This window comes from Pseudocercospora fijiensis, assembly GCF_000340215.1.
Source record: "Pseudocercospora fijiensis CIRAD86 unplaced genomic scaffold MYCFIscaffold_4, whole genome shotgun sequence".
Taxonomy (NCBI): Eukaryota; Fungi; Ascomycota; class Dothideomycetes; order Mycosphaerellales; family Mycosphaerellaceae; genus Pseudocercospora; species Pseudocercospora fijiensis.
Window position 1 is genome coordinate 3,085,110 of NW_006921535.1, and position 15,258 is coordinate 3,100,367.

Below are 15,258 nucleotides of genomic sequence, written 5' to 3' on the forward strand. Positions count from 1 at the left end.
TGGAAGGTAGCACGAATCGGCAGCACGATATACTAGGTCAGAGGAGACGCTAAAGACGGAAGATAGATGCACCCAGACGAGGCCATAGCGGATAACAGTCGAAGCCCGCGTTCAGGGATCACCGCCGTCGCCATCTCGCTTATCGCACTGTATGAGGCCTATTTTAGCGCTTGACTATCTTAAGAAGAGCAAGGGCTAGTCAGTATAGCCTAAAGTTGTTAGCACCTATATGTAGATACTTAGCTTGAAAGGATGACTAGGAGTTCTCGAACACTCAAGGCGCAGTGCAGTTACGGTCTTTGAAGCATATCGACCCGCTGCCGTTGTTGTGGGGCAATGCCTGTTGACGTGCTGTGGCTCTTGGACCAGTTGAAGCCGACGAACGACGCCCGTGGCCAAGAGGCTGGCGAAGAACTGCTTCCGCTTCAGAGTTTGCCAGGACGATGATGGGAAGTTCACAAAGTGTTCAGCCTCCAAAAATATACTGACAAACAAGACGCGACTCTTCCTGTCATGCTGCAAGTCGTCGTATGCGTGTATGACCAAAGAAACCAAGGCCAGAGTGGTGAGGTGGTAGCAGACAAAGATCCATAATTATCTGTTTGGTGCCGGCGTTTTCGATGGGGTATATGGGCCATGATGCCAGATAATGCCAGGTGCTGTCGGACTCGACAGAAGCTCCCGAGTCTTTGCAAGGTGCATCGCAATTCTCTCTGCTGTTTCAACCAAGAGAAAAGCTTTCCATTTGACGCCATGGGGTTGCACTGGTCAAGTCTCCCGCCCGAATTTGCGCAAAAACTTGTTGTGAGAGCTAGTTGATGACGTTCCGAAAAATATATCAGGCTGGGTGGGTTTGCCGGTCTCGGTCGTCGGATGGCAATATCTGTCTTCTTTCATGCTCATGATTCGTAATCCGCACCTCCATTGCCTTTTCATAATGCGGCACCAACAGCCTCATTGAGCGCCGTGAAGCCTTCTTCCGGCGGCTGCAACCAATTCTTCGCATCATATTCGTGCCCACCTTCGATCATATGAAAAGTATATATCATCCTCCCCTTCAAACTCGTATTCTTCTCGCTCTTGTGCAGAATGTTTCCATGTATAAGCACCAGAGTCCCAGCCTTGACTTCTCCAAGCTGATACGTCTCCTCCTGCTCCTGCTTCCCCTGCTCCTTCTCGAGTCCCTCCGGCCATTGCGAACCCTCATTCTTCACAAACGTTGTGCCCGTATTGCTCTCGTTCCTGACAAAGCGATTCGTGATCGGCGCTCTGCGGTGTGATCCCGGCGCGAAGCTCAAACATCCATTCTCCACCGTGCAGTCCTCGAGCGCGTACCAAAAGCCCACAGCCGAAGGCGGATCGGTGTAGAGAAAGACGCTATCCTGATGTGGAGGCACGCGGCCACCGATCTCTGGTTGTTTGCAGATGATCATGCTCTGTAGGACTCTTGGATCTTTGAAGCCAAGATCTCGAGCTATATCGGCATTCTGTGCGTTGATGCTGGCCTTTTTGAACTTCGGATTCAAATGATGGAGATAATGTCCGATTTTGTTGATCGCTTTCTCTTTTGGCTTCAAGAGCTTCCCGTCGGCGGAGAAGGCGGCTTCTTCGAAGAAGTAGCGGATTTTGTCGCCGGATGTCAAGAAATAGTCGTCTCCAACGTGGGCACTGGATTCGCCGGTGCTAAAGCGGGTCATGGGATGGTTGGAGAGGTCGAAGTTCGAGAGCATCTTTTGGGTCTCCGACATGAGTTCTGCGACTTCAGATTGCGAAAGTGCGTCTGGGATGAGCAGGTAGCCGTTCTGGGCCCATTGCTGCTTCTGTTCGGGTGTGAGGCCCATGGGGGAGTCGCTCGTGGGCGGAGGAGAGATGCGGGAGGGAGGCATAGCGAATATGCTGCAACTGCAATGCGAGGGCAAGTAGTGAGAAGCGACCTAGCCTTAGTATGTCGTTGTATGAGAGACGCCTTACCACCCGGCGCAATAGCCGTGGATGATGATGTGTAGAGGTCGTCGGTATCATTGCTTGGCATGTGAAGGACGACTTCATGCCTTGACTCTTTCTCCGTCCCAGACCCATAATCGTCTATTCTATCATGGACCCCGACGCGCCTCTCCCAGAGCCTTCGCCTTCCATATTCCGCTGGGTATTGGGATTTCTGATCGTCGGAGCCTGCTGGGGTCTCACCACTCCTTTCATGAGAAGAGCAGCCATAACACGCGACACGCAGCCCAAGCCTTCGCGGCCACTGTTGGAAAGTCCGAACACGCCATGGTTGAAGAAGAAGATATGGGGCATTGCGTATGCTGTGTACGATCTGCTCAAGAATCCTGCCTACGCGCTTCCGTTGCTCTTGAATGTCACTGGCAGCGTGTGGTTTTTTATTCTGGTTGGTCAAGCCGGTAAGTGCAGTGCGAGTTCACGAATCATGGATGTCTGACTGATGTGGAAAATGGCAGAATTGAGTCTTACTGTACCAATTACGAACTCATTGGCGTTTCTATTTACAGTTCTGGGAGAATGGTGGGCAGAAGGAAAGGTCATCTCTCGTGGTATGTGGCTCTTGGCCATCATGTCTGGCATTGCACTAGCTAATACGCCTAGATACCTGGATTGGTATGGGTCTTGTGCTAGGCGGCATTGCTCTCTGTGTACATTCCAAAACCTCATCGTGAGCTATGTAAGCAGCGATCGATCGCAGCTGTCCCAATGTATCCTGCACCGGACTGCGCTGCATTGCGCTGGAATTTGCGACCTCATGCTGTCCTGTCATGCTGATTAGGTATGTCGTCGTAGTTCACGCCGTGTGACGAAATGATGGCATGTGCTGATCGATGTGATGGTAGGCTGGTTTCTGCACCTGCTCTGTACTGTGCTGGCACCTCGGGTGTTGTAATGCTATGCTGGAAAGGTGTGTCGCTGTGAACGCTGGTATCTCGGGTGTCGTAGTCAGAGCATGCTGATAAGGTGTGTCGCTATTATGTCGTAGTGTCTTGCTGTGATGGTGTGTCTGGTAATGCTGACTCATGGTGTAGCTGTATCTGCCGCCTCCTTGCCCTTCGAGATCTTGACGAGCTTTGGTCCGGCTTTGGCGTACTGTACCTCGCAGCCCTCGAAATGCGGTGGGGTGGTTTTCAGACCCACAGAGAATGACTCGAGATTGTATGCGACGATCTTGCGATTACCTGGCTCAAAGCGCTCGTACTTGGTGAAGATTGCTGGTGGCTCTGATTCGAGTGTTGGTGGGTAGCCGCGAACAACGTCGAAGAGGACCCAGTCTGTCGCATTGGTTAGCATTTGAAAACGTGGTGGCGAGAACAAGATGGAACTTACTGTCGCCCTTGAGCTGCACCTGCTGCCGACCGCGTGCGCCATCGTCCTTGCGGCTGCTGGTCTTGCGACGGTTTTGCTTCTTCTTGAAGTCTTCAAGGCGCTTGGCCTTCTCTTCTTTCGCGCGCGCGTGGCTGCCATGCGCGATCTGGCCGAGCGAGTCAACCGCGGGCTCCTTCTTGATGAGAGTCGCTTCGACTCTGTCGGCGTCTCCGAAAATGGCGGCGAAGTCATCGCGCAGCATGGCTGGTGTGGCCTCCATGAGCGAGTGAGGCGGATGGTAGTGTGGTGTCGAGGTGAAGAAGTCTCGCTCACGGCGCGGCTTCTTTGCTGTCTCTTTCTTGGCCGAAGCCACTGGTGTCCGAAGCACGGACCTAAAGACGTTGTTAGCACTTGTCTTTCACAAGAAGCTTCTGGCTACGAAGTCGGAAAGGTGATCTCCGAGATGTGAAGCACACAAGTTGCGATGGAGCTTACCTTGCTGCCGCCGTGTCGGCAAGGCGTGCTGGGCCGATCAGGCGGGCCGGACGATGAGGTTTTGGATTGCAACTTCAACTTTGGAGTCTTTGCAGCTGGTGTAGAGGCCTTTTCAGACGACGGCTTTGGCATTCCGAAATTGATTCGAGGTAGAGGAGAGGAATTTTGTTGAGCGCCTCTTGGCTTGAGGTGGAGGAGGGAATGAGGCCTCCTCGGCCTTTCTCTTCTTCACCTGCCTTTGCGGCGGTGGCGGCGGCGGCATTGCTTCTGCGGCCGCACGCGCCGCCAGACGTGCTGATGCTCTTGTCGCTGTCATTGTCTTCTTCTTCTTCTTGTGCAAGTTGGGTGAGCAGGAATGGTGGTGGCGTCCAGCGCGTGAGTGAAGACTGGTCTGAAGAGAGAGAAGATGAAGATATGGAAGATGCAGAACTAAATACTCTTACCTGCCGTCAGCACAATAGCCAGCAGGTCTCTATTGTTCTCTATTCACGATTATTGTAGTGCGGTCAGGTTGTCTTCGCCCAATTGTTCGTCCACTGCCACTATTGTGGTGCTGTTTCAGCGGAGCCCATCCGCGAGTGAAGTGAAAAAAAGTGCTAAATTTAGTATCGGCCGTTGTCGCTTGCAAATGCAGTGGTTCCTGAGAAGCACGGTGATACAAGAAGACAGACGGTGACCAAAATGCTCATTCTGTCGAGGAGTGTAGTGGTATTTTCACGCTCGTGGGACTTTTCGTTAGGTGCCATGTGTGGATGACATGAGGCAAACTCTTGATCGCTGGATGCAGGCGCGGAGCGGCCAGGTGCTTTGCGGTAGGTGCCGAATGCCCAAAGGATGAGTGCAGCGAGTCCCACAGCTGGAGCTTCATAGAAGCCATCGATCGAGTACCTTCGAACATGCCAGAAAACCACGCCAGCATGTATGATAGCAAGCCTAGCCTTGAACTGGTGCTGTATGGCCCATCTCTGGATGAGCTGCCGGTTCGCCTTGGCAGATTCTGTATGTGCAGATGCACTGATTACAGCTCGTGCCAACTCAACAGTCTGCTTGTAGGGCGTGAGCAGTACAATTCTGGCGAGGTGTAGATGTAGTACAGTGGGATGCTCGAGTCCGCTCGCTTGTCCAATCGTGGCATTGGCTTGCCAATGAAGGATGTCAAGCGCATCGCATGCTGAGTTTTGCCATTTGGTAAAGGTAGGGATGGATGGCAGCCAGATTGGAGCTTGTGTCAAGAGTTCAGAGCTTGATTGCCGATTCGCTGTTGGCGTCCATTGAGACAAAGGGTTTTCGTAGTATCGTTCGACCTCCCATAGCCGCTGGTAAAGACCATGAATGATGACGATTCGAGCAAATTCTCCTCTTTCTGGTGAGAGCTTCTTGTCTATATAGATAGCCCGAAGGCTTTCGTTCAAGCTTGGCTGCAGCGACGCGGGAGAGGAGATGGCCTGCCATTCTGCGGCAGAAACAGCGTCCCAGACTCTTTCAGGAGTAGGGATGGCTTCTCAAGGAAGGCATATGCCATCAAAGAGTCTATCATTCCATTGCTGAGCGAACAAGGCGCTTGTCTCCACAGAAAGCCGCACCTATCAGTTGCAGAAGCTCAGCTGAGTGGTGTGAGATGGAAAAGACAGCATCGTCTACTATGCTCTCCTTCATATACAAGAGACAGCGCCTTGCCATTTCATGCATAGATGCCGTGAACCTGGCGGAGTACAAGTCTTCAGCCAAATAATGGCTGCCGAGGGAAGCCATGGCCATGATTTCAATGCATTCGTGTGAGGTCCTAGCAAAGAGTGCTTTGTGGAACGTTGGAATGGTTGGGTCAAAGTGCTTGAAATAAAGAGCAAGGAGGCATTCAAGGATGTCCAGGCCAGGCATTGCGACATTGGCAAAAGCGGGCCACGGTGCTAGTGCGTTGATGCACAATTTTTGGTAGCATGATTGCGTTTCTTCACAGACACCAGCAGCAATTCTCACGCTCGATTTTGGCGGTGCTTGTGCTTGCGTGTAGATCGACAGGCGTTTCACACGCGGCAGCCTCGCGGGTTCGCCATCCACGTAGTATTGGCCTGGCGTATTAGGAATGATATCGTCGGTGCCTTGACTGGTGATGCTATCGGTGACTGCATTTGATTGTGCCGAGAACACAATTGCCGGGGAGTCAGTATATGCGTGAGATGGGATTTCAATCGGGGCGGGAGCAGGTGGTCCTACGCCGGGGCGTATAGCATAGGGTGAGATGTCGGGAGCTGCGGCGTTAGGGTTAGGGTTAGGGTTGGGTTAGAGACACTCTATAATAGCGACGGCGCAGCGTTATAGGTCGCTTTGTATCGCTAGAGCGTATCCTATACCGCTAGTCTAACGAGCCTCGAGCTAATCCTAGATAGACTAGAAGTCTAGTACTATTTATAGAGAGTCTATACTTAAAAGATCCTAGTAGATATAATACCTTTAGACTAAACTAGTATTCTATATATAATAAGTAACCTATTATCTAGCTAGTTTCTAACTATTTCTTCTAGGACTCGGATATTACTAAATAGATAGAAAGAGTACTATATTATCTTTTTAAGTATAACGCTATCCTAGAAGTTAATTATACTATCTAGGAACTAGTTAAGATAATTAGGTCTACTTAGTAGCTAGATAAATATTTATTATACTATAGTCGAGCTAGGAAAACGATTTACTAACTTATAAGATATATATAAGATATATAAATACAGCTACTACCTAACTAAGGCTATATAAGCTTATAGCGACTTCTACCGAAATAACTTATTATTAGCGCTAGTAGTTCGATATATTATAGATCTCCTATATAAGACCTTTAGTCTAGGCGAGCCTTAGCTATATAGCTATCCTAGCTATCCTAAGATCGAGCTTATATTACTTAGACTATATAACCGTACCGCGGATCTGAAGTATCTCGTACTTACGCGTTATTTTATTACTAAGCGAGGCAATTGCAAAGGCGTAGGTAATAAGAACTACTTCTTATAGAAAGCGCGGAAAAGCGGAGGCAGCTTCTTAAGGCGCCTAGTATTCTATCCTATAGACGCGCTAAAATGTCTATAGTACGTACGATATATCCTAATATCGTCTTCGAAGCTTACGTATCGTAGGCATTATTAAGCTCGCGTGCCTATCGTTAAGTAGCTTACTATCGAAGGACATTCCGTATAGGCTATATATCTACTTACGGCTATAGTAGAACTAGTTAGAATAGAGCCTTTATCTAGCTAGGATCTTAAGACAGCTTTATACTAGCTCTAGGCGAATATAACCGATCGAAAGGTGTGCGTTACTAGGCGGTATCGGCGTAATAGAGCAGTAGAAGGGCTTCGGATAGGACTTCTTTCTTCCTTAAAGAATAGATAAGGGCGGCTACTACTCTAAAACCTACGTATCTATAGGAGTAATAATACTTGCGCGGCGACTTATCTAAATTAACCTAGATACAAAATTTGCCGATATTATAGAGCTTTGCTTACACAATACGATACTAACGTCGATATCCTACGATAGCGAGGGTTTTACTTATAATAATTAGCTTGCCTCTAGTAACGAATCTCTTTCGAAACGCAGCGAGTGTTTTACTATTGTATGCTGCCCGCCGAATATATTAAGACTGCTTAGCTAGATTAGAGGCTATATGTAGTCGTGCAACATCGATTATTCGCGACTATCGGCAGTTATAGCTACGCACCTTTACATTTTAAGCACTTTGCGATTCTCCGTTAGCGGATAGGATGTTTAAATTATTTAGCGTAGGGACTAGCCGTAGAGAGGCGAGATAGACTTAGAAGTAGAAACGAAGTCTGCTATAGTTATACTTAAATTAAGGGTACCTTAATAGGCGACGACGTTCGAATTGCAACTACTATGTCCTTACGTAGTAAAGGAGAAGGGCTACCTAAAATTACTACCTAACTAGATTACTTAATATTAGGTCTTTAAGCTATCGATTCCTCTATTACTAAGATAGTTAGCTTCTTGCCTTTTTACAAACTAGAACAAAGTGTTATTAGTAAGAGGACCTGTCGTATACTATATTAAAGACGTAGACAACTAATAGGTTAAGGACCATTTTAGAAGCGTAATTATTAATCTAGGAAATAGCTTTAAGGAGCGCTAGATTGTTAATAACAAGACTAGGGATAAGTATATAGGCATTACATTGCAGCATAGTACGCGGAATCTGCTAGACCTTATATCTACGTCCTTGCCTATACTTAATATAGAGCAGCTAAAGGCAACTCTGCCGTATGCTACGCTAGTGTCCGCTTTATATTTTATACTATACTACTTTAGATCGAATCGAGGCAGTAGAGGGCATATAAGAGTAGGCCTTAAGTATGCATCTTAAGGGCTAGCCTTACTCCGTAACGCTATATTTCGAGACTTAAACAATTAAGATTTTTTATATTATCCGACTCTGCCTCTTTACTATGTTTTGCTAGAAGGTTAAGAATACTAAGACCTTAGTTTTTTAAGCCTTATAGAACGCGTCGATTAGCCTTCTCTATACCTATTATTATACCGCTTATTAACTAGCCTCTTTAATATATATTATTACGCCTTGTTACCTCTAGAAGTTGCTATTCTTATCGCTATATCGATAGCGACTAAGTTATAGCGTCTATATCTCGAATACTCGGCTATAGAGCGGGCGTCTCGATCGCGGAAAGCGGCTTCGAAGGACCTTCCTATATATAAGGAAGCGGTTAAGCGGCGCGAGTCGCCTACTAAGGGTAAGAAGAAGGCGGTCGAGAAGAAGGTAGTCGAGAAGAAGGCAATCGGTAGAAAGAAGGCAGTCGACGGAAAGAAGAAGATAGCGTAGTAGGAGAAGTTTAGTAATATACCGGCCTTCGAGGTAGCGGCTTAAAAGGACTTCTAGGTTAACGATAGCGCTACTACTATAGAAAAGGAAGAAGAAGAAGTTATAGCTAGCGAAGTTAAAGTTAGCGAGTTAATACGCTTAGCTAATACGGTGCTAGCGTAGGCGCGGCGCCTAGTTAATAGTTAGTAGATAAATAAGGAGGATATTTCTACGGTCTCTTATAACCCTCGTAAGGACCTATAGTATAAGCAAACCTAGCGCCTTCTTACTAGTAATAATAAGCTCGCTTTCGAGAACTATAACCGTACTAGCGCTAGCACTTAATACGCCGAAGACACGTACTATTAGGCTAACGAAGAAGCGTAGAAGAAGTAGCTCTACGTCGGCGACTATATATTAATCGTATCCGCCGCAAAGGTCGCGAAGGGTAACTAGTTTAAGTAGAGTTAGAAGAAGGGTAAGGTTCCCTTACTATCGCTCTTGCCTAACGGCTACTTCCGCTTAACCTATACTAATTTCTTTTATAGCGGAAGATTACAATAAGGCTCTCGACTACGCTATAGAATTAATAAATAATGCTAAAGACAAGATTAAGATTAATATCGAGTTTAAGACTACTACTAAAGATGCCGGAGCTAGAGCTATCCTTAAGGTTAGCAAATTAAAGCCGAATAATTAATAGAATATAGATAGTCTTGCCTTTATTACTAAAGAGCGTAAAGATAGCAACTATACTACCGAGATTCTTGCTAACTATATATATACCCTTCCTAGCTATAAGTACTATAACAACTACTACTATAGGCCTAAAGGATTGCTAGATATCGATCGGTACTATTACTAGCTCTATAGTAAGGCTATAAAGCTATAGTCTTATATATTAGGATATCGTTAGAAGTAAGGATATATAAGACGAGTATTAGGTTATATAGCAATATAATAGCCTCTATCCGTAATACTAGAATAATCTTAGGAAATCCGAGAGAGAGGGAAGCGTAGTGCCTCTTTTATCCCTACCGATAGGGGTAAGCGACGTAGCCTTTATAGGCTTAAGCGACGTAGCCCGCCGGAGGTCCGCCGTCGGACTCCGGTCCGTCGGGAAAAGCTCGGCTTATCGCGACCCCTACGGGAACAGACCGATTCTATTAGCCTACTACCGAGATCTTTATAGGCGCCTCCTCTCTAGGCTAGTGTCCTTAGTAGCCAAACCGCCTACCTACTCCGGTATACGTTATAATATCGGCTAGTATATAAGCTAGATACTATCGTAGCCTATAGGCAGCCCGCCTATAATATCTAGGGTCTCGATACCTAAGGCCGGGCTTTCGGGCCGCTCCGCCGCTCTAGCTAGCTAAGCTTTATATATAGCGTATAGGCCCCTCTTTCGATATTACCGCTATACGCCTACGCGGCGCGCCTATTAGCTAGGACTCTCCTATTTCCTTATATTTCTATTGCTCTCTACTAGTATAGGCGATACGCGTACGGCTTTACAACCCTATTACCGGTCGGGTTGTTTATTTTAGTTACGTAGTTACTAGGTTAGCCGTTATTCCGCTGTCGCTCTATAGGCAGTAACGCGTAGACTCTTATAATAAGGCGACGCGCTCTCGTTCTATTCTCGTACCTATACCTATATACACTTCGCGATCGCAAGCGCCCCGCTACTATATTACCCTCTATTTCGCTATAGCCCTAACCTATATTCCCCTATCGACCCGCTTGTTACTAGGAGGAGACTTATAGTATAGCCGGCGCCTATATTACGGGCTGTCGCCCTAACGGCCGTAGTAGTTATTAGGAAATTCGTAAGCTAGTAGAGGCCTTATTAGAGGATTCTAACTACTAGTAGCGACCTAAAGACCTCGCTACGACCGCGGTAGTTATAGTTATCTCTTATAAGCGCTACGCTAAGTCCCTCGCTAGAGGTACGCTTTATAAGCGCGTAGCTTATCGAGCGTATAACAAGTGCTAACGCCTATATAAGGGAGGCTACGAGGAGGTACGTTTTCTCGATACTACTATCGGTCCGCCTACTAACCTCCTATAGTTAGGTCCCGCCTAGATAGGCTATATTAACTATATCCGTTAGCTCTACCTAGATTATCGTCGCATAGTAGACTATCTTACCGACGGCGTTAATAATACTAATAAGCGCTATACTATCGTTCGCGCCTCTCGTCGGGCTACGACTACGGCCTATATACTATTCCTAGCTATACGCACTCTAAACCGTACTATTCGATTAGTCGAGGTAGAGTTAAACTATAGTAGTCTCGCATAGGGTATTAATATATAGCCGCCTCGTTCTATATAGGATTATTAGAGCCTAGTACTAGCGTAGTAGCTACTCGATTCTAGTAATTACCCTTCGTAGCGTACTTTATCGCGCGTCTTAGGCTCTCTCGTAGTATATTCCGCCCTCTGTCTGCCTACGGTAATATTACTAACCTTGTTAGCATCTATCCGAGTACGCTATACGTACTAACGATCGCCTAGATCGCGCTATTATAAACGAGTAGTAGAACTAACTGCCTAGTACTCTAAGTAAGCGTCGTCCGCGCTCCGACTAAGGTATGCCTCTTCTATTAGCTATACTTAACGCTACGCTAGTTACTACTAAGCGTACCTACGGCGATATATTTACCGATTCTAAGGACGAATACGTTACGTTAGTCTACTGTTCCCGCCGCTATTCCGTAGGCAGTCCTCGTTCTATCCTCCGTATAGGTAGCTCTAGCTCTAGCTCCGGCAATACCGTTCGCTAGCGCGACGCCCTCGGTAGCGAGTTAACGATTAACCTATCTCCTAAGAAGATGCTATACCGCAATCTTACTAAGGAATTTTAGCGTATACGTAGCGTAGACTCCTCTAGCGACGAGGAAGATTTAGAAAAGGAGGTAGCTAGCCGTAGTTTGCCTAAGAAGCTTAGTAGTACTAACGACTTGCCTAATATATTTACTTCTACTCGCTAGCGTCGCGCCTATATACCTATACTATTACCTAAGGCGGAGCGTACTCCGGCCGCTCTTACGGCTATTAAGCGCGCTGCTCTATATAATACCGGTAGTCGTACTACTATTTAGTAAGAGATCCGACGTCGCTAGGATAGCGAGGTAGTATTTACTAGTCGTACTAATCCTCCTACCTATATTCGCGGTACTAAGATCGCCGCGCTATCGCTACGTAAGTATACTCGCACTTAGCCCGCTAAGGTTTTCTAGGATCCTAACAGTCTCTCTACTTCTAGCGATACCGATAGCGAGGGCAGCCTACTGTCCGATAGCTCCTATAATCCTATAGCTATATCTAGTAGGCTTAGCTCGCTCTCGCTACCTCTACGTCGCGCTCGTACCCCTCGCTAGGGCAAGCTATACCGCTATCGCGGTAATAGTAGTATCTAGGAGTTAAGCGATATAGATAAGGACGAGGACCTTACGGAAGTACATACTATACGCTCTAGTACGCCGCTTCTATATACTCCTCGTCGTAGCTCTATTAGCGACGAAGATAGTAGTATGCTAGTTAATATTAGTACTAGTCGCTCCGTAAGCAGTCTGCCTACTATTACTACTCTATAGCAATAGCCTACCCTAGCGACTACTACTATAGGCAGTGCTATTAAGGCTGCCGGCGTTGCTACGTAGGTAGGCCTCGGAGCCTTCTAGGCGTAGAAGATATTTAAAGGCAATAACTAGCTACGTATATACTTACCTCTATCGCCTTACTAACGGCTCGGGCGCTATAAGGCCCTTTCCTCTATATTAAGGCCTAGTTAAGAGCCTAGATCCTACTATTCTATATAAGATAATAGCTCCGTAGGCGGTCTGCCTACTCGTCGAGCTCTAGTATTCTTATAAACTTTTAGTTTAATAGTAGCTAGCTACAGCTACCCTACTATATAGCAATATAATAATTCTATACTTATCCTTTTTTCTTCTTTCCTTTTCTGCGCCTATTATTCGCTTTCTCCTAATCTTCGAGAAGCTTATCTATATCCTTAAAGTTTTCTTTACCTTCCTAGGTATTATACGTCTCGTTATAGCCCTTCTAGCGTAGGCGATACTACGTCTGCCTATCTTAGCTTCTTTTATCGACGATCTTCTCTACCTCCTATACCTTAGTACTATCTAGAAGAATCTTAGGCGTAGCTATATTCGCCTATTCTTCGCTAGCTCTTTTATAGTAAGGGCGTAATAGGGATATATAGAAGACGTTATAGATAGACCCCGTAGTAGTTCGGTTTGCGAACTATAGAACGTATATAGTTTAGTTTCTTAGCGGTACCCCTCCGGTTTGGTTCCGGTTTGGTTTTTTACCCCGCTAGTCTAAGCTAGTTTCCGAGAAAATCCGACTAAACTGCGACGATATGCGACGATATACGACGACCTCGGATTTAGTCCCGGACGCGATAGGGGCCCTATATTGTATACGCTACACGATTGCATCTGTGTTTCGGGCCATTTGGACGTGTTTTAGGATAGGTTTTTGTCCGTAGCCGGCACGTAGCCGGCAAACCGGTCCGTGCACCGGTTGCTTAGCAAACTAAACTAAACCAAACCAGAATTTCGGCTTAGCAAACCAAACCAACCTAACCCGGACTACTACGGGGTCTAGTTATAGATCTAGTAGGTAGATAGAAGTGCTAGGCGATACGCTTGCGTTCCGATAGCTTTTTCTACTTAGAAAGGCCCTACGAATCGCATTCCTAGCTTGCGGCTAGGCTAACGCAATTTTAGGTTCTTTATACTTAGTAGGACAAGGTCGCCCTTCTCTAGCATTAGTATCGTATACCGCCTATTATACGCTTTCTACTAGTAGGCTTGCGCTCGATATAGGTACTCCGTCGCAATCTTACGCGCGCTTCTTAGCTATTCTATTCTATCCGTTACTACTAGTACCTCCCTCTCTCGCTATACGTCCTCGTATAGTTCCGACTATCTTAGGTATTTACTATTAATAATAAAGAAGGGTGTCTCGCCTATGCTAGAATGCTTAGAGTTATTATATACAAATTTAGTAAAAGGTAGTTGCTATACCTAGTCCGTCTACGCTTCGCTAATAAAAGAACGTAGGTAACCTTCTAAAGTCTAGTTCTAAACTTCCGTTTAGCTATCGGTTTAAGGATAGTACGTAGTAGACAGCCGTCGCTTTATCTAGCACTAATAGCAGAGTTTAGTTTAGAAGCCTAACGTAAACAGCGACCCTCTATCGGTAACAATCCCGTCTAGTATCCTAAATCTCGATATAACTCTTTCGAAGAAGCATTCCGCAAAGTCTAGCGTCTTCTAGGTTTCCTATATAGGGATATATAACGCTATTTTAGACAGCCTGTCGACAATTACGAGGATGCTATTATATACGGAGCCCTTGTATTTCGCTAGCGGCAGCTTAGTAATAAAGTCTAAGCTAATTTCTAACTAGATCTTAGAAGGTACTAGTAAGCTCGCGAGCTTTCCGTATAGTAGCTAGCGATTCGCCTTACTCCTCTAATAAATAGGATACGTTTTAACGTATTCCTTAACGTCTCGTTCTATCTCTAGCTAGTATAGTAATCGGTACGCTAGTACTAAAGTCTTTAGCGCGCCGAAGTAGCCCGCTAGTTTTGAATCGTAGTATATAGATAAGACTTCCTAGCGGACCGATTGTTCCTCTAGAATATATAGTCTACCTTTATATCGAAGTAGGCCTTTCTTATTAAATCTCTATTTCTAGAGCCTACTAGTATTCGTTCGCTCCCCCGGCTTATCTCTCTTCTACTAGATAAAGTCGTCGCGGCGCTATAGCTAAGCGACGAGGCTAACGAAGGGTTTCGAGACGTCTACTAATATAGTTTCGCTAGCTAGTAGTATCCTAGCGACCGAGCGTAGTACGTACTATATACATTTAGTAGCACTAGCGAGTTAGGACATCTCGCTCTTAGTTCCCGCCTTCTCTTCGATAGCGGAGCCTAAGATCTCCTTAGTCGTAGATTCCCTTAGTCTACTAGTTATTATAGCCCGGGCGTAAGTAACGCGAACTGCCTACGGTATTGCTTCGCTATCTACTAGCGACAGTTTTCGCTAGAGGGTTAGCAATAGTTAGTTTACCGCCTAGTTCTCGGTCTAATAGTCCTATCTCCTTAACGGACCGTCGGCGGGATTATTCTTCCTAGCCTAGTAGTAAATCTCGAAGTTAAAACCTTTAAGGAATATAGTCTATCGTACTTAACGAGGGTTTAGCCGTTAGACCGTCTAGATAGTTTTAAGATTGTTGTAGTTAGTAAAGACCTAGACGGGTTTCGCTAGGCTACTAAAGTAGTAACACTAAGTCCTAAAGCAATACACGATTGCGAGGAGTTCTTAGTTATAAGTCTAGTAGTTCCGTTCTGCCTCGATTATCTTCCTCGAGGTAAACGCTACCGGATACTAAAGGCTATTATCCTAAAGCTAGGAAACGATGCCTAATAGCCCGAAATCTAAGGCGTCGGTTTCTAAGCGGAGGTCCTTTAATAGGTCGAAGTGTCGTAGCACTAGCGCGGTCGTAAACCGCTCCTTTAGTAGCTTAAAAGCGCCCTACTATCTAGCTCCCTAATTCTACGGTATATCCTTTTTAAGGAGGTCGGTAAT

At 46.1% G+C, this 15,258-nt stretch overlaps 3 protein-coding genes across 3 annotated transcripts; 1 reads left to right on the plus strand and 2 right to left on the minus strand.

Moving 5' to 3' along the window:
* Positions 1-932: 932 nt before the first annotated feature.
* Positions 933-1,841, minus strand: MYCFIDRAFT_46045 (uncharacterized protein; the record flags this gene model as incomplete). Its single annotated transcript, XM_007927622.1, has 1 exon — positions 933-1,841. One exon carries the CDS (start codon positions 1,839-1,841, stop codon positions 933-935), a length of 909 nt encoding a protein of 302 aa, XP_007925813.1.
* A 254-nt stretch (positions 1,842-2,095) lies between these two features.
* On the plus strand, positions 2,096-2,675 carry MYCFIDRAFT_84869 (uncharacterized protein; the record flags this gene model as incomplete). The annotated part of the gene is made up of 3 exons (XM_007928300.1): positions 2,096-2,402; positions 2,460-2,552; positions 2,605-2,675. The coding sequence occupies 3 exons, from the start codon at positions 2,096-2,098 to the stop codon at positions 2,673-2,675; spliced, it is 471 nt and encodes a 156-aa protein (XP_007926491.1).
* Positions 2,676-3,024: 349 nt separating this feature from the next.
* Positions 3,025-4,972, minus strand: MYCFIDRAFT_84870 (uncharacterized protein; the record flags this gene model as incomplete). Its single annotated transcript, XM_007928301.1, has 7 exons — positions 3,025-3,278; positions 3,334-3,704; positions 3,808-3,879; positions 4,087-4,198; positions 4,251-4,287; positions 4,479-4,695; positions 4,902-4,972. 7 exons carry the CDS (start codon positions 4,970-4,972, stop codon positions 3,025-3,027), a joined length of 1,134 nt encoding a protein of 377 aa, XP_007926492.1.
* Positions 4,973-15,258: the final 10,286 nt, after the last annotated feature.